Here is a 19788-nt window from a genome sequence, read left to right as displayed (position 1 = left end):
ATCCGTGAGAAAAACCCTTTCAGGTAAATGCTCATTCATTATAACCAGCCTGTACCTATACATCCCACTGCTGAGCAGTGCCTCTCGTACAAGAGTTTGGGCTATGCTATATCCCCACGCTAGCTCAATACTTGAATTGGGGACTCAACACTCACTTTTGAATTTCTTCGACATTTCCTCACGGTTTCCTACCGATGTTTTCCTTCGAAAAGCAAGTGTTAAATTTAATACTACATTTCGTGCAGAAGTCCCGAGTAATTAAGTAATTGGTACGAGCCAGGGTTTGAACCCACGACCAAGTTTGGAAGCCGCACTATATCGCTCATCTACAGCAGGTAAGCGTTTTTGTCTAATACTTTTAGTGCGCTCAATGCACAGCGATTCTTGGTTGTAGGTGTTCGACGGAATGGTGCAGTCAAAATGTTCGTGTACGAAGGTAAAAGACTGCAAACCAAGAACCAATCGGTACAAGGGCGTCGAAAACCTCCTGCGGCGCATAGCCTTCAATTTAGGTAAAATTGTCTCAAAGACTAAATGCTTAGTAGTGTAGGTATATTGATTACTTCATGCATAAAAACATGACACTGACACAATAGTACCTATGACCTATGGTCTTGAGCCTGTCTAGAATATCGAATGCAAATAATGAAATGACCCAGATAAAACGAACGTTAAGAAAGACCAGGCTTCACACTTCTTTAAATAATCAGTTTTATTAACAGATTAACACTATTTCATTTTAGGAAATACACCATCCAAAACCGAAGTGAAGGTCATATCGTGCATACCCATCGACGTAACGGACCTACAGCAGAAGATAATTTGTCTCGAGAGACAACTAGAGAAAAAGGGGTGCGATAGTAAAAAATGTGCGCCTGTCATTGTGAACAGAGTCACTGCAGACTCCATAAAGCCTGACACACAACAGTCCCAACTTCTACTTTTCGACACCCCAAACTATTACCCTCGCAGGCACAAACATAAAACACCAGACTTGACTCGCTATCTACAAGATCCCGCAGGGTATAGTCCAAAAAAATCTCCGTCAAGACAAGCTTTTAAAACCGAACCTCGGAATGTCTTCGGACGCGTGATCCCGGAAAAAGAACGCACGCGTCTGGTCTACTATGCTGAAACTGCCGGAAGCCCCTTCACTTACTATAAAAAAGCTAATGATAGAAGTAAAGAGAACTCTGACGAACCGATGGATAGGGAGTATATATCATCGCTTGCAGAACGTCAGCATATGGTGAAGATGTACATGGATGACGACATGTTGGGAAGCCAAGGGTCGATGCCCGTGTGCCGCGACGTGCCCCGCTGCTCCGGCACCTCCGACGACATGTGCTCGTGCTGCCACGGAAACTTCCTCGACGTGGATTGTAAAATTCGCAGGCGACCATTCTACGATCCTAACATCGACCATGGAAACATTTATTACGACTCCACTTTATATGATGTTAAGCCAGTAAAGGAAAAACCTGTTAAAAATGGTGACCTAATCAGAAAGGATTTGGCGTTTTTACCCGAGTATTACCAATTTAAGCCAGAATATAGTTTAAACATGGAGTCAATGCCGCACAATTGTAGTAGGAAACCCATTCAAAAGAGGGAACGTCGTGCAAAACCAGTTTATCTTCCGAATGATTCGTCTGCAACCGACGGTCTCGTTGAATTTAGCCACGTTTACCCAAAGCGATTATCTCCCAAGCAAGCACTTAGGCATAATACGAATAATGTGCCAAGAAATGCGGAGTGCACTGCACAAAGTGACAATACTGAATTCCACACACCCTCTAAACCCATTCAGACGTTGCACCCAACTAACCTTATATCCACCTCTAAAAATCTCAGCCAACCCTTATCCGAGAATGCTGAATGCACCCAGGTTATAAACAATAGCAAATGTCTTATAGGGCACATGAAAGCTCTTCAGACATCCTTGTCGAGGTTGGGATCTACCCATAACGGTACAAAAACAACGTTAAAAAACGCAGCCTGCCTGGCCCACCCTGTGAACGAGACAGAATGCCAAACTGATCCTTTACAGAACGCTCAATCTGATTCCCCCAGTCCTCCAGATAAAACAGAATCTACCCTGAACCAGATCAAGACTATGTTAGAGACAGTCCTGGTAGAAGTAAAGACAAACAGCGGAGTGAGGACTATCGTTAGCGAAAAAGAGACAAAAGATGCGACTGTGCAGAATGAACATGGACCAACTTCGTCAGAATGCGAGCGTCTCCTAAATAGTATCACATATAGTCCTTACGCCATGTTTAATCCGTACATGGCATCCTGCTCTCGTACTCTACCCTCGTACTGCAGCTCCATGATGCGTCAAACCCTTACTATACCGCGGCACGAACCCCCGCGCGACCTGGTGCCCCCACCAGATTTGAATTACGTACCAAACTTCCCTGAAATGGTTCACCAAACAGTCGCCGCACACTCTTGCTTTCCCGACAGAAATGCTACGCAACCCAAGCTGACCTCGACGTGCGGAACTAACACGTTGCACGATCCGCCGAAGAGGCGAAACACAGAAACAGAAGATCTTATTAAAGAAATTTATGAATCAATAAAATTAGATGTGGATTATCCATTAAAGATAACTTCTCGCGACGCTATTCATAAAAGCAAGGCGAACGACGTTTGTAAAAAACCCGAGACCAAAACAGCGCTGGGTCGTGAAGAGATAGTGTTCAGAGGAGATGTGGGCACGTCTAGAGCGGCAAGATTAGGAAGTCCTAGCAGCCACTCAAGCCTGACCAGACCCCATCGTCGGGGCTCGTTACACCAGCAACCGAAACATGCGACCAGCGCGCAGAGACGCCAATGCATCTCTAAAGGAACGAATAAAGACTCGCACGCATCAGATTCTGATAGCGAAAGTGATAATGACGTTGTCCAGCCTTCGACGTCACCTGTTAAAACTGCGTCGGTAAGAAACCTTTTTCTTCACACTTAATACATAGGATTAATAACTGAGAAATTATTGTTGTTCATAGTCCTCATCTATCTGTTCCCTGCTATCTTCAAATCATTCACCTTGTTCGAAGAGTTCTGCTGCGTCTCCGGTTCGTGGTGGCCACTTAAAAAACCTAAACCTGATTATATTGTTCCCTTATTCTTAAGTTCTCGTTTCCGCGCGATCCGCGTATGAGCAAAGAGAGGAGCTTACTGTCATAGTAAATTTTATAGCCACAGTAAATTCACTGCCATCTATCGACACACAATTAAAACTAAAAGTTAAAATATCAAACAATGGAATGAGGAAACTATTTAGATATAAACTATTAGGTACCTTATGTTCCAGATACCCGCTAAAAAGGGCTTCTTCGGTAAAGTAATGTCTTCAGTCGTTAAGAGGATTCGCAGAAAAGAAGAACAGCCACAGCCGCTTGGAAAGCGTACTACCGCAGCCACACAAGACTCTGAATCATCCGACTTCGAGACTCCTATCGTGCCAAAAGAAAGGCCTGTCAAACACGTGTCTTACGCGCCTGCTGCCCAAACGTGGGGGGAACGTCCCCACCCGATGATTACGTCATCAAAGACGCGTCGCTTAGGGCAAGCGCAAAGACGTCCAGAGCGCCCCATGCACCAAAATCAACGCATGCCAAGATACGTCCCTCCCCGACCCCGGAGCGTAATCCATCATGCAGGCAGCTCTCAAATCCGACGCACCATCTTCAAACCACAATCACCAAACCGACCGACAACACCACCCGAATATATGAAGAGAGTCCCTCACAACCAATATGACTGGCGCACCACGCCCACTAGGTCCGTTCACCGTATGGCGCCGACGAATGATTACAAACCCAGGATCCCAACTAAAAGCCCGGGGCTTAAAATAACTAATAAGACTTGGATGAGGAAACCCGTGTACCATTTAGGGTTCGCTTGTGGCCCGGAGAAGGAGAAAATTATGATGAATTATTGATAAACGTTTAGGTTTTTCGAAATTGTTAGTAGTGTCTTTTTTAAATTGTCTATAGTGAATGTCTTGTGATATTTTTGCGAATTATTAAAATTGCGAAAGTTTTATTTTAATTGTAGTTTGAATTATCAATTAGGACGTAGCCGCTCAGAGTCCATCTAAGCTAACTGGAGTGACTTGAACAGAACAAAGTGAGGGAGCGTCTTATCTGGAACCAAAGGAATTCAAAACGCTACCCATAAGGTCCATCATCCGGCATATGGAGATGGTGGGGAAAGCTCTTGAGTAGCGGACGGATCTTTCCTAGGGGGTAACTGCACAAAAGATCCTTATGGGTCGAAGTGTATCCGCAAGGGCCTCCGAAATTATATGATAAGATAAGATAAGAGGGAGCGTCACATACATATCATATTATTTTCACTTTGTCATTGCAAATGCCATCTTGGTCCGACTTTATTTTTCTTTAAACACGAATGAAAAACATCTTGTTGTAATACTGAGTTATTTTTATTTAATAACACTTAATTTATTATTATTTTGTGCTGAAAGTTCATAGGTCTCCCTATTATAATCTACTTAAGTCAGTTTGAACTTATTATCACGAAATTTATGAGAGCTTGACGTCAAGTTTTTCGGATTGTTTTTCATTCTGCAAATATTTCACATCTTCAATGACGAATCTGTAACAAAATATCACTTAAAACAATGTGGTTCATAATGCAAATTGATTACTACTTCTTAACAACTTAGTACAGTCGCCATCAGATATATCGGAGCGGCCGAGGCGTTCACAAATATCTAAACACGCCTCTATTGTTAGGGCGTTAGAGTGCGTGTTCAGATATTGTGAACACCTCGGCCGCTCCGATATATCTGATGGCGACTGTACTAACAACTACCTGCTGACCTAAAAAATGAGCCGTGTGACGAAGCATTTAAGCGCAAATTGAAATTGAGAAACCCTTTGTTGGATAACCCTCTGTACTCTATAAGTGACTTCATGGAATTGAATTTGTAATGATATATATAATTTTATTTATGATTCAAATGATTTATTGTATTTTAAAAATGACGTTTACTTCTTTTGTGATATTTTATTTTGTTTGACATTTAATGATGATTCTAAATTGCTAAGATTGACATGTATTTTTGACATGTTTTTGTTTATACATACCTATATGACGATCCTTATTGGGAGAGAAAATTATTTTAATTTATTTTGTATTTTTTAGTATGTAATGTTTGACGATCATGATAAGATGATAAGCATAATTTTGACATTGATGCAAATTTATAGTGTAATTTTTATCCTAAAATAAATAAATCTAAATCTAACACATTCACTGCCCCCAACGCACATGTGCGTTCACCGTCATACAATTTTGTTCCTAGGCCACGCCCCCTGGCAGTGAATGCGTTAAGAGCGGATTGGGGAAAGAGTTTAGATACAGGGTGTTATGTCTAGGACAGACAGACAGAGTGACGTCAGACTCAATTTGTCATCTCTATCGCCTGGGGATTTTCTTAAAAAAAAAACAACGTGATCTCATCAAATGTTACAGTTACTTTCAAGAGGTAGGTACTTGTAGGAGGGAGGTAGGAATAGGAAATACCTACAGGAATTAAGAGCAATTACTGTAATTAGCCTCATGCATAAAGTTTATATTTGAACGAAATATTTTTTATTCGGATGTTGGTTACTGTTATATTATGCTACAAATGCATTTCCGTTATTAAATTATCATTTGCTTGCTTAAAACAATAAATAAAAAGTACAAAAATTTGCCTGCGGAAAGCTAGTGAGCGAAACGTGCGAAACGCCACGTGACGTCACGCGTTCGACAGATTAGTGTCATTAGTAGCAAACGTCAGTTGGACCGTCCAACGTGTGACGTCATCCCGTTCTGTCGAATTCGCGCCAACAAATATGAGCGTTTCAACCGCTCAACATTTTAAATATTTTTTAATAAAATAATGTGAAAGTTTCATCATCATTAATTTAAGAGCCTAGCTCTTGTCGGTAGAGCAATTTCCATGAATCTCTTTCCTGAGCCTTTCGTTTCACCGCCTGATACGACACGACGTTGATCTTTTCCTTTAGTTGGTCCATGTATGTTCTTCTTGGTCTCCCTCTTCAGCCTTCCTTCTACTTTCCCTTCCACAATATTTTTTATGAATGGCGGATGGAGAAGATTAGTTGGACCGAGAGAAAATCTAACGAGGAAGTTCTTAACCTTGTGCAGGAGAGGAGGTCCCTGTTGCAAATCATTGAGAGCAGAAGAGGTGAAAGTTTACAAAAGTATTTTTATTTTTTCTGGTGGTCAAACGATATAAATCATGCAATTCAATTCAATATATTCTTTATTCAAATAGGCCTAGCAACAAGCACTTTTAAATTGTCAAGTTTTAAATATTACCTTAATCTAAATATCAGAGCAATTTATTGATGCAGTTATTATTATTATTAAAAACATGGAATTATTATAGATATGTCAAACTTAATAATAAGAATTCACAAAAGGATCGTCAAACACCAAAATTGTATAAAAAATACTAGTCTAGAAACTTTCTAGAATAAAAATCTAAATGTCAAAAAATACGGATTACCTAATATAGGTATTCATTGAATTATCAATTACAAAAATAAAAATAAAATCATGCATGGAGCTAATTGCAATGTGAGGTCTTCATCGTCATATTCGTCTTATACGTCCAGTTTCAAGGCACAGACCTAAAATTTATGCTAGTTCTGTGTTTCAAGGTAAGGTAAGGGCATCCCGCTCGTTTCTTCCCAGAACGTGCAGAATGTGGAATGAGTTGCCTCCTGAGGTATTTCCTTTGTGCTACGACATGGGATACTTCAAGAAGCGGGTATTTAGGGTTCTCAAGGGTCGGCAATGTTTAAGTGGCTTCTGTGATGTTGCTTACGTCCATGGGCGACGATGACTGCTTCCCATCAGGCGGCTCGTTTGCTGAATATCACATAAGAAAAAAAATAAAAAAAAATAAAAAAAAATAAAAAAAAAATAAAAAAAAAGGTAGTCACAAGTGACATACTTACCTATAGAACAGTAGAGGCAGCGGCGCCGTAGCCAAGTGCCACAGAGCGTGCGCGTCCCATCCGGCCCTTGGCGGGAACTCCAGTAACTCCAGACACAGCGCGGCGCCCGACCACGCGGAGAACGCCAGTATGAGGCGCGGGTGCCGCCGTCCGCGGATCAGCTGTATGCACGCCCACAGCGTCCAGAGCAGGCCGCCTGAGACACCTGTCAATGTCACGCCATTAAAGCATGGAGACTGTATAAAGGAGCCAAATCTCTATGTATGAAAAGTGTCCATCAAAAAACAGTAATTAGGCGGCGCCACCATACACCGAAATACTACCAAAAAAAACCTACGTAATTTGGTCGGGTTATTTGTTGCCTTATATGGTTCATGTTATACTCATGTCCCAGAGCCTAACTAGCGCCACCGGAGAGATTAGGAACTGTTATTTAAAGCTGATTGCGATCACTTTTGCAACAATTCTGCCATAAGAGATTGGCATCCTTTCTATACCATCCATACATTAAAGACCAGCGAATTTTCCTGTCAACTAAGCTGTCAATTTCAAGCCGTCATTTCATAGTAATTTTATTGACAGTTAGTTATTTTTGACGAAAGAAAGAATCAGAAGACTTCCGGTTCGAGCGCCATCTTGATAGTTAGCATCGTGATTAATTACTTTGTTTTTTGCTTATTAATATTGTTTAAAGTGTAATATCGATAGCTTATTATACAGTAAACTAATGTGGTAGTGTGCAGTAAATGGAGAATTAATTTTGAAGCGCGTTTAACCACCATCTTGGAGTCAACGGCCGGTAGTCCACGTGCTTCTTGTAAAGACTAGCTATCGATTTACAAGAGCTAACAAATCACCGTACACTGTCTTGTACAACCGTACAATTTTTGTCGTTTGTAAACCTCTCAATACCTTGATACTGGCGAAATAGTCCCACTGGGCTGAAGCCATAATTTTAAAAGAAGAAGAAGAAGAAGAATCAGAACCCCGATTACTTACATAATTCTTCTTTAAAATTTCTTTGTAATTTTACATGTATGTAAAAATTGGTGCAATAATAGTTATTTACGATACAAGTGCGGAAAAGAGGAAATTCGAAACGAGTGGCGATAAATTAAAACACGACCGCAGGGAGTGTTATAAATCGACACCAGTTGCGAATTACCTATTCGCACGTGTATCGTACAATGTTTTACAGTACATATGGGCCTTTAAACTTTCGACATATGCACGAAAAGTTCTCTTTACGCACTAGTGCGAGAAAGTAGCACCATATGTACTGTGAATAATATTTACTTACTTACATATTACTAAGCTTACAATGTCCATCCGTTAGTCCGTCTTTCTGACCTGTGTCTGTCAGCTGACTCTTTAACCCTTTTCCAGGCATAGTACGAACACTTACGGCCAAATAGAATTTCAACTTTAGCATTCCAATTTAAAGTTCAAATTCACTTTCGGGAAATGTGGCTTGCCTTCAAATGAATCATCAATGATGGATAGAATACTTCCTTGAACAAATCATTTTTTTGTTCCCAACACATATTTAATATATACGCTAGAATCGCTAGATGACGCAAATACCACGATTTGTATTGAAACCAATCGTGTCGACTTTTTCATACAAAATTTACGCATAATATAATTTTAAAATTACTTATCTGTGATTATGTTCTTGCCTTTGGGTGCTCGCAATTTTTGGGCTGTTGCAGTTAATTATCATGCAACGAAGCATTTTTTAAGTTTTCACGGACGTCCGGCTGCAACAATAACTAATGCGCGCGGACTGTAAAGAGCGACGGTCAACCTCGACGCTTGGTCGGGGTTCGGACACTATTTATTTCTGTGGTTCCCCAATATTTATTTCTTGAATCATGAACTCACCGCAAACAACGTTGACTAGCATGTTGTACCCGTAGTCGATACGGCCCGCGTAGAGGTAGCGTACATGCATGGCGTAGTAGCAAAACAGCATAAGCAGCAACGTCAGCGGGCCCTGCTTCTTGCGGCCGTGGAACACTCTGGAATACGAAATCAGATAACATTCCGACTTAGAATATAATCATCATCATCATCATATCAGCCCTTTATCGCCCACTGCTGAGCATAGGCCTCTCTTCCAGTACGCCACTTGTCCCGGTCCTGAGCTAATCTCATCCAGAAGTGACCCGCAACCTTCCGGATGTCGTCCACCCAACGAGCCGATGGACGCCAGGGGCTTCTTTCATTCGAAAGCGGCCACCATTCCGTTAACATTTTAGTCCACCTGCCATCACTCTGCCTAGCAACATGTCCCGCCCAACTCCATTTTAGTTTGGTAATGGCGAAACCAACGTCTTGCACCTATAGAATATAATAGAAATAGTTTAGTCGTGGCACATTATACGAGATTAACAAGAAGAACGAAAAGCAAACTTTACACATAACATTACAACGTATATTTAACATTACATTACATCGAATTTAAAATGTTGTGAGACATACTAACATTAAATAATTTCACGGTTTAGACTCACTTGTTTTAGTCACTCGCGCGACATGTTTCGGAGAGCCTAGGTCTCCTTTCTCAAGCACTAATAGTGCGAGCAGCGTTCACGACGACCGTGTATTGCGTGTATTGTGTGTATTGTGTATTGAGTACGCAATACACGGTCGTCGTGAACGCTGCTCGCACTATTAGTGCTTGAGAAAGGAGACCTAGGCTCTCCGAAACATGTCGCGCGAGTGACTAAAACAAGTGAGTCTAAACCGTGAAATTATTTAATTACATTACATGACACAAATAATATTAGCCACGAAATGGTCCCGACTCAGCATTCCTGCATAGCAGCCTGGATAGCGCTTCATTCTTCAGCGATTTGTATACATACAGGGCCGGCTTACTGCCTAGGCCCACAAGCCCCGGGCCTAGGGGCCCAGGCAACCTAGCAATGGTTTTGAGATGGAAAAAGGGGCCAGCCTAAATACTTAGTGCCATACCAAGTGCCTAGGTCCCTAGGTCTTTAAATCCCGGCCTACTCACCTAACGACAGCGACGGCCAACAGAACAATGACCATAGACAACGCACACGCGTAGTCCATACATTCTGTGAACAACATGTCTCGAGTGTGGAAGATAATTGACCACATCCACGCGTTCATACACACCTGAGTGTAAATAACTCTTAACAATAGCGGCTAAATTATAAACTCACCTAACGACAGCGGCGGCCAACAGCGCCATAACCATAGACAAAGCACACGCGTAGTCCATGAACTCCGTGAACAGCGTGTCGCGAATGTGGAAGATTATTGACCACATCCACGCGTTCATACACACCTGACAGTAAATAACTCTAACAATAGCGGCTAAATTATAAACTCACCTAACGACAGCGGCGGCCAACAGCGCCATAACCATAGACAAAGCACACGCGTAGTCCATGAACTCCGTGAACAGCGTGTCGCGAATGTGGAAGATTATTGACCACATCCACGCGTTTATACACACCTGAGAGTAAATAACTCTAACAATAGCGGCTAAATTATAAACTCACCTAACGACAGCGGCGGCCAACAGCGCCATAACCATAGACAAAGCACACGCGTAGTCCATGAACTCCGTGAACAGCGTGTCGCGAATGTGGAAGATTATTGACCACATCCACGCGTTTATACACACCTGAGAGTAAATAACTCTAACAATAGCGGCTAAATTATAAACTCACCTAACGACAGCGGCGGCCAACAGCGCCATAACCATAGACAACGCACAGGCGTAGTCCATGAACTCCGTGAACAGCGTGTCGCGAATGTGGAAGATTATTGACCACATCCACGCGTTCTCGCACACCTAAAATAATAATGTTGGTTAAGGCAGGCGTGTCTCACTCCTCGATTTCGTCGCGTCGCTACAAGTACCTGCGGCCGCCTCAATTTTGAGGGTTTGCCATAGTAATTGCCGCACCTATGCCTATGGAAGGGACGCCTGCACGCGCTTGCGCCGCCTTGCGCGTAGTAGTCGAGTTTTGTAAGGGAGTGAATCTTCTGTACTAATATATATTCTGTGGTTAGGGAGACTGAGATTTAGAGAGACTACAGTTGGCTAGCATTCCCCGGGAGACTTTTGAACCAAATTTTTTTAATATTTGATTAATTGTATACATACTACAATCCGACCAAGCTAATTCTGCGAGCCATTTGCAATGACAGTGTGACAATGGCATCTATATTTTGTATTCAAAATTTAACCTTATTCCATTGCATTAAGGTGCAATTGTTGTGACACAATAATTGTACTCACCAAGGCAAACCCATGCCAGAAAAGCAGCAGCGGTGTACTCTTTACTGAGAACTGTGTTGCCAGCTCATAATGCATGTATAGATGACCAGCTAGGTTTAGCAGGGACGCGAATGCAGAGGCTGGTTCCTGCAGGCCTAGTAGTCGTGTGAATGGCCACTGTAAGTCAGAGTAGTCAGTCAACGGAGTAAATTTATTAACAAGTTTAACCTTGTAAGGCCCACCATATAAGATTTCCCTATTTTTAATTTGAACCTTGTTGTATAGAAGATTATGGTGACTTTCGTTTGTTTTAGAAAACAATGAAACAAAAGAAATGCTACTTAATTCAGTTAGTGTAAGGTTCAAATTAGATTGAAACAGTGTACATTGTAATGCCTTACGAGGATAAACTATGAAAATGAAAAGGCTTATTGCATAAATTTTACATAAAACACTTAATCACAACCCTGGTTTTGATCTGGGCTTGATTGAATATGAAGACTCGATTTTCTATTTAAGACTATAATTTTTCATATAAATAAAATATCCAAATTATTGTGTTGGTTTTCGTCCGAATTCAGCCCAAGGCTATAGGGGTTGCAAAGGATGGCAGAACTCATATTAAAAGAAAAAAACAATACAGGTTACAAATAGCATATAGTGGAAGCCGCTCGACCCCAATTACAAAGAAATACCGCAAGTCGACGATGTACAGGTTAGCCGTTTGGCACTAGAGGCACATACAAGAGGTCAAAACAAAATTTTTGACCTGCAGTTCCTAAAAAAAATTCATGGGGGGGGGGGGGTGGTAAAACATTATTTTTTGTATGGTTTTTTTTTTCCAAAACCTATATTAATAATATAATATAATAATAATAAAAAACCGGCATCGCTGACGTAGGCGAGAAAACCGCTAGGCTCAAATGGGACTGGGCCGGTCACGTCCATCGCATGCATCCGGAGAGGCGGGCTAGCTTAGCAACCAAGTGGATGCCGGTAGAGGGACGTGGACGGGGCAGGCCCAAACGGAGATGGCGGGATGACCTGGACAGCTTCCTGAACAACTGGCCGGAGGAAACACCAAATCGGGAGTCGTGGAAATCAAGGGGAGAGGCCTTTGCCCAGCAGTGGGACACTTAGTAGGCTAAAAAAAAAAAAAAAATATTAATAATAAAATGATACGTAATATCAATATATCGAACGGGAAATACCTCTTTAACCCTTTAACTGCGCCTTTTCATCAGTTGGTATAGTTTGTTTAGTTTTTGACACAAAATATCAAGGTTGTATCCTTCAGATTAATATGTACCGTACCTTATATTAATATGTACCGTATCTGCAGTACAGTTCCATAAGTCTCGTAAAATAGGTATTGAAGTAGAACTGTGTCAGTTTGTAAAAAAAAATTGTTAATTATATTATTTTCAAAATTGCTTTCTTGGGATTGGATATGAGGATATCACGTATCATTTCTGGTATATTGTACAAAAAAAATCAGCCATATCGTATCTGGAGGAGCCCAAACTTGGTATGTTTCGAAAATTCTTTTTGTTTTAATTAAAAAAAAAAATGGCCGAAATGATGTGATATATTTTTAGAATCGCCTCAAAAAGCCCTTTCGTATGATACCACTCACGATAGGTTTTGGAAAAAAACTTTTTTTTTCCATACAAAAAAAATTATGTTTTACCACTCCCCCGGGGAATTTTTTTTAGGAACTGCAGGTCAAAACTTTTGTTTTGACCCCTAGTATGCGTGTGCCAAACGGCTAACTTGTACATAGATTTGCGGTTTTTTAATTCGAACGGGTTACACTAATAGCAGAAATTTCTTTCATAAAAAATTTGGAAAATACTAGTTATAATTATTTAAGTATCTACTTACTTTCCCATGAAACTTGGGGTAGTCATAGCCTCTCTCTACAAATGCGTCTACCGTCCGCCACATGCAGTGGTAGCGGCACTCATCCTGGCAACTCCACTGCAGCAACCAGCTCCAGAAACCCTGCAGTTTGGCTGCTTCAGGGGTAAAATTATCATCTGGAATGTCAGTTTCAATATGGAAGGAAAATCATAGGGTATAAATGATATTTTTTCCTCATTATAAGGAAATTACGATATAAATAATGTCCTATTGAGATGAAAGTCGAGGACCCGCTCGAAATCGCCTTTTCATACAAATATAGTCCTCATCTTCCTGTGTGATTTTTTAGAATTTTTAATTATTATAAAATTAAGTTAGGAGCCTTTTATAATTTGTATGAAATCGGTTTCAAAAAAGTCAAACGTAGGGGCATAGCTATGGTATAATACATTAAATTATGTAAAAATATTTTCCATAATGTAAATATCCAGAGGAAAGTGGGGACCACGTTTGTATGGAGAAGCGGCCGTCCCCTATCCTTTTTTTTTATACAGACGTCGGTGGCAATCAAGCATACGGCCCGCCTGATGGTAAGCAGTTACCGTAGCCTATGGACGCCTGCAACACCGGAGATATTACACGCGCGTTAAAGGCGGATAGATGTTGCGAGCTGTATAAGGCTTACAAATTATAATTACCTTGTGTACAGTTGGTGTTCTTACACCTTTTAACACAGGTTTGGTAAAACGGGGAGCGGTCACCGTCGCTTGCCAGAATTAAGCCGATGTTTAAGGAAAATAAAATAACAAGTATAGTAAGTTCAGCCTTCATTTTCTAAATAATTCATTCATATTACGCTGTTTTCATTTTCTGAATTTTTAGTACACCGACACCCTTATTGTTGTCAGTATTTATTTATATAGCTTTTACTTTTTTTCCATCTTACAAATTTGACATTATTGACAACTAAACGTCAAAAACAGCTGATGTTATTGTTGCCATGTAAAAAGTTTTATTTCAGCTAATATAGCACGACTAAATTCAGGCGTCTAATTCTACTGTCTTAAATAGCTTTTATTATTTAAGAATGGCAATGTCGTGCCAAGTGTCAAAAGAAGTAAATAAATTATAACCTAAAATTGCACGATTACTTCGCACAAGTTTTAAGATGGTGTTTATACTTAGGCCATTATTGGCTAAGGAAATTAAACGACCACGCAATTATCTCCGCAGTCGATTCGTCGACTCTATAAGGCTTCATGTGAAAGGCGGCACTGGGGGCACCGGCCTTCCCAAGTTCGGGGGCCTCGGAGGTCAGGGTGGCTGTGTTTATTGCATCGGTAAAGAGAAGGCGAATCTACTAAATATCTCGAATAAGTACCGGATGAAAACTATAAGCGCAGGGCACGGAGAAGACAGCAGGAAAACGAAAATTGTTGGCAATCCCGGCGCCGACGTCCAACTTGAGGTCCCCCTCGGCGTAACGATTTACAGAGAGAATGGAAAGGTCCTAGGATCCATTAACAAGGAAGATGAAACCATCATACTAGCTAGAGGTGGCCCCGGAGGCAACTCACAAAACAATTTCTTAGGACACTTTGGTCAGATATATCACATAAGATTAGATCTTAAATTAATTGCTGATATAGGACTTGTTGGGTTCCCCAATGCAGGCAAAAGCTCCTTGTTAAAAGCTATATCAAGAGCTAAACCTAAGATAGCTAACTATCCATTCACAACAATCAAGCCAAATAAAGGAGTGATTCAATATGAAGATTTGAGACAGATTTCAATAGCAGACTTGCCAGGGCTTATAGAAGGAGCTCATAACAATATAGGACTTGGACACAAGTTCTTAAAGCATGTGGAAAGAACAAAATTACTACTTTTCATAGCTGATGTACAAGGCTTCCAACTAAGCCCTAAATATCCTAAAAGGTCATGTCTTGAAACTGTGTTGCTTCTCAACAAGGAGTTGGAACTTTACGACCCAGAGTTGTTAGAGAAGCCAGCAATATTAGCTGTAAATAAAATGGACTTGGAGGGTGCCGAAGACATATTTGAAGAAGTCAAGGATTCCCTTAAGAATTTAGACAGAGTTATAGGGACAGTGCCTACAGAAATAAGGCCAGAGAAAATAATAGAATTTGAAAATGTTATTGGTATATCTGCTTTAAATAACAGTGACAGTATTCAAGATTTGAAACAGCTGCTGCGGAAAAGGCTGGATGAGTATGCGGATGAGAATAATCCTGATATTGTGGATGCCAGTGACATGCTTAGGAGAACCAGGGCTATAATGACTGAAAGGGGTCCCAAAATCACTTAGTATTTATGTACCCATATCTCATTAGCAGTGTTGTAAACTGTAATTCAATTTGTACTGGTTAATGGTTAATTGCAATTAACGTTCAGCCAACACTGCTTATTAGTTTGTTGCAAACATGAGGAGTACATTGTAAATATAAGATAGTATAGATTTATTTCTAAATTGAATGTATCTTAAGTATCAGAATAAAAACCACCATAATTTGCAGTTCATTTAAATAACTTAAAAAATCAATAAATGAAACAACATTATCATTATCACTTAATTTTTATTAAAACATATTAAAAGCTTTACAATATTATATCTCTGCCTTACAACTACAAAGGATAATGAATGTTGCTACACCCATCCCAGCTTTCACGACTGGTTCCAATTTTATCACAGTAAAAGACGGGCGTTCCGTCTGTGACGCACTAAGGTCTAACGTCCCTATGCAATGCGACATTCAAGATTGATTATTTAACCTCTTGTCTCTATGATAAGGATTCTGACTGAATTTTTAGTCATCTGTTTTCATTTACTTGACAGTTCTTTTGCTTTATACAGCACAACCAAGATTTGAAACTACAAAACACATTGAAAGATCAAAACGTCAAGTCAACGTTCCAACTTCCTTGTCTCGGAAACTTAGCATATCTAACCCCAAAATTTGAACAACAGTAGTAACCAACATGCAATATTGTAAATACAAAATGCTAGTTAATATAACATTTAAAACTTTCGCGGTTTGAACACATATTAAATCACATTTAGAAACGGGTCTATCGCGAATTTATTTTGTTACCTTTATTTACCGACGTTTCGACACAGGTTTCACTGGTCGTGGTCGTTTCTAAATGTGATTTAATATGCTAGTAAAGTAAATAAAATAGTTTGCGTATAGGTGTCAATTCAACACTCCAATCTAATACAATACCTAGTAAACTTTCCTAATTTCCGCAAAGCATAGCGAATAATATTTCATCATCGTCATTATGTTTTAAAATCTACCTTCGAATAATTCACATTCTCTAACATCGCTCTGATTGAGATTACAAACGAAATTTGTTACTAAATATGGATCCAAATCAAAATATACCTCAGGTATCACTAGAGTTTCAGCAGTTTTTCAAACCATAATGGTGACATAACATTTAAAACTTTCGCGTTTTGAACACATATTAAATCACATTTACAATCGGGTCTATCGCGAATTTATTTTATTACTTTTATTTACCGACGTTTCGACACAGGTTTCATTGTTTTACTGGTCGTGGTCGCGGCTAACTGACGTCCACGACGACCAGTGAAACCTGTGTGGAAACGTCGGTAAATAAAGGTAACAAAGTAAATTCGCGATAGACCCGATTGTAAATGTGATTTAACATAATGGTGACAAACAACCGTGTGGAAAAACTAGCTAATGGGCAATTGCAACTCCACAGGCGTTTGTTTTTCTGATCATTTATAAGTAAAACGCATTGTGATGAAAGCTTATGATAACAGTGCAGATGTCTTGTTGTTAACACGGTGTAACATCGGTAGCTTTTTCGCTGCATACCTATAATTTTGTATACACAGAAAAAACAAGTGGCTTTGTAACGATTGGAATATTATGGTTTGGATCACAAAATATATGATGGGAGTTAACCAGAGTTAACAGCAGTCAATATTACAATAAATGTTACTTGTTAGTACTTAAAACAGATAAATAAGATTTAACATACTTATAAAGACGACATGATGATCCATTTTAAACGAAGGCCACCAATAAATTAATTCAAAGAAGAAGAAGAGACATCTTGCGTCAAGTAGCGGAATTATCAGTACTGCTACTCGACACTAGATGTCACTTGTGTCGCGACTGACGAAAAGTGTATTGCTCAACAATTTACAACTAATTCTAAGCAGTTGAAAATAGAGTTCCTGTTAATCCGGTTATAATATTAAAATTAAATTAAATTCTTTATTCAACGACCAACTAGGATCAATCAGTGTTAGTAATGCTTATGGGTAATCTTATACTACGGTTAGTAACAGCAAAATTAATTATATTATTTATTAATATTAGCTTAATTAATAAATTAATATTATTATTTATTAATATTAGCTGAAAATCGTTGAGCATTAGACTTTCCATTCGCCGCGACATCTAGTGTCGCTAGGTGTAGACTACGAAAATTAGTCGCTTTGGTAACAAAACTGATGTATGGAGTGTAACGATGTCTACTTAATTCTCTTTGATAGGATATAAAATCGAACAGATGTGGTCTTCAACTATAACTAAAGTAAAACAATATAACATTAAGGAATAAGTTTAGGGAAATGGCTAAGGATGGTATTCCATCTGTCCAATATCTTGGTCTGTATTTGCGTCTCACATTTTTCTTAATGAGAGTGACACGCAATGCACATTGGACAAATAAATTGGACAGGTTTAATACCAGCCTTAACCAGTGAAGCGCCCCAGTATCACAGTAGTAGGGCGCTCTACGGGTTAAGGAAAAGTTAAAGCACTAGGTTACAGATACAAATATGTGAGACAGAAAATACCTAGCCAATTTTTTTCGAAGGTATTTTTTTCAGAGCGAAGGCGTCATGGCATACCTGCGGCCCTTCTGATGATAAACAATTATGATTATTATTTTATTATCCCATGATATTTCACAAACAGACCTCTGAAAGGTGGCATTGCTTGATTATATCTGCTAGAAATGAAGACCTTACCTCATCGTAATAAAGTTTAAGATCGGATGGTGTACTATCGTCACCTCAGCTGACGGACTATTTTGTAAACATTGCAACGAGTTAGGCTGCCTTTTCCCTAGCCTTGGCATTAGCATCGGTTGTAATCCAGCCAAGGGCCTGACACTCTTTGATAGAGAAAAATAGTCTTATTGCGATTCCTATAAGAGGAAAGAGAAAATAGTGCCATGCTTTGTCCTTATCACCGACCGGGTTTTTTTTCATGGTCGGGTTATGGCAGCATAGGTAGGAGGCGATGGCGAAATAACGAAATTTATAAGTGAAAGAGAAAAAGGATTATGCTGCCATACATTAAACTGTCAATACATGAATACGAGTATGTCTTTCTCTTATCCCTGGTCGCTCAGTTTCATGTCTATAACTATTATACTATGTCTATGAATCCAGCGGAGCGGAGAAGACAACCAATGCCATTGGTGGGGATCAACCTCCTCTCACCTTCGCTCATCTCCGCCTCAGTGGAAAGGCAGCTTTAAGGTCTATAAATATTAAGCCAAGTTTGTTGCTGTTAGTACAAAAGATTTTGTTAGCCAAATATAATCAAACAAAGCCGGCCAAGATATATAGACTAGAAAACATCTTAAGGACTAAATAACTACTGTCCGCGCGCCAATTCCGTGCATTCGGAGGTCGAGAAAGTGGGGGGGGGGGGGGGGGGTGCGCCGCGCCCGTACGTACAAAATGACACCACTGTCATGACGCCCAACATTCCTAACATTCCTCAGCCGTGCACGGAATTCGCGCGCGGACAGATTGACAATCGAAACTACACTAACATGGAATAACTTATATAAACATTATCACGAACTAAGGGCAATCTGAACGATTGACAATTTCAATCAGGGACCGTGCGCGTTGGAGGGTCTGCCATCTTGTGGCCTGAATCGGAACGATAAACATGTAAATTAATTTTTAACAAGCAGAAACGTCTGCGATCGATGCTAAATTTATTCTAAGCATAAACATGTACATTGACACTTCACGCCAAAGCAAGTGCTGCCATCTTGTGGGCTACTTTGGAAGCATAAACTACACATTTACGCCTCGCGCCAAAAATCTGACGTCTCCTGTGCTGCCCCCTACAGTTTATGCACGCTCCCTATTAGGCGACTCAAACACTAACATCGATTTAACAATGTGCCAGTACAGTTAGCTGCAGAAGTTGCTAAGCGGGCGAGGTGTTCAAAATGATCTTGACGCGACTTTATTGTTAAGAGAGATAGTTTTGAACACCTCGCCCGCTTAGCAACTTCTGCTTCTGACTGTACCTACATAAGTTTGTTTAATAAAACACGCACGGTGAAAGTTTGAAATGTACGGAAGTCAGTAATTTGTAAGGTCAAGGAATTTAATTTCAGTACCATTTCGTATTTTGTCACAGTGAATAGTATGAGGTATCTAGACATTTTCATATTGATTGTTCCTGTGACAAGGTACGAAATGGTACTGAAAATAAATTCTTTTACTGTACGATGTTTGAGAAAAATATGTAAAAAATGTGACAGTTAATTTGCCTTAAATATTATACTTATGTTACATCATAATTTGTGACGTTTTCAATCAAAAGGTACCACATTGTCGCT

General features: G+C 39.9%; 3 protein-coding genes across 3 annotated transcripts; 2 read left to right on the top strand and 1 right to left on the bottom strand.

Moving 5' to 3' along the window:
- Positions 1-323: 323 nt before the first annotated feature.
- LOC134742259 (uncharacterized) lies at positions 324-4039 on the top strand. Its single transcript, XM_063675289.1, has 3 exons — positions 324-512; positions 744-2944; positions 3320-4039. Exons 1-3 carry the CDS (start codon positions 407-409, stop codon positions 3947-3949), a joined length of 2937 nt encoding a protein of 978 aa, XP_063531359.1. The 5' UTR covers positions 324-406; the 3' UTR covers positions 3950-4039.
- A 486-nt stretch (positions 4040-4525) lies between these two features.
- Positions 4526-14071, bottom strand: LOC134742258 (post-GPI attachment to proteins factor 3). Its single transcript, XM_063675288.1, has 7 exons — positions 13830-14071; positions 13153-13307; positions 11290-11445; positions 10715-10839; positions 8892-9028; positions 7008-7212; positions 4526-4626 (listed from the first exon to the last, which is right to left on the bottom strand). Exons 1-7 carry the CDS (start codon positions 13960-13962, stop codon positions 4554-4556), a joined length of 984 nt encoding a protein of 327 aa, XP_063531358.1. The 5' UTR covers positions 13963-14071; the 3' UTR covers positions 4526-4553.
- Positions 14072-14262: 191 nt separating this feature from the next.
- On the top strand, positions 14263-15667 carry LOC134742257 (GTP-binding protein 10 homolog). Its single transcript, XM_063675287.1, has one exon. The coding sequence runs from the start codon at positions 14300-14302 to the stop codon at positions 15458-15460; it is 1161 nt and encodes a 386-aa protein (XP_063531357.1). The 5' UTR covers positions 14263-14299; the 3' UTR covers positions 15461-15667.
- Positions 15668-19788: the final 4121 nt, after the last annotated feature.

This window comes from Cydia strobilella, chromosome 6 (genome assembly GCF_947568885.1).
Source record: "Cydia strobilella chromosome 6, ilCydStro3.1, whole genome shotgun sequence".
Taxonomy (NCBI): Eukaryota; Metazoa; Arthropoda; class Insecta; order Lepidoptera; family Tortricidae; genus Cydia; species Cydia strobilella.
This window is presented reverse-complemented; position numbering and strand designations above follow the sequence as displayed.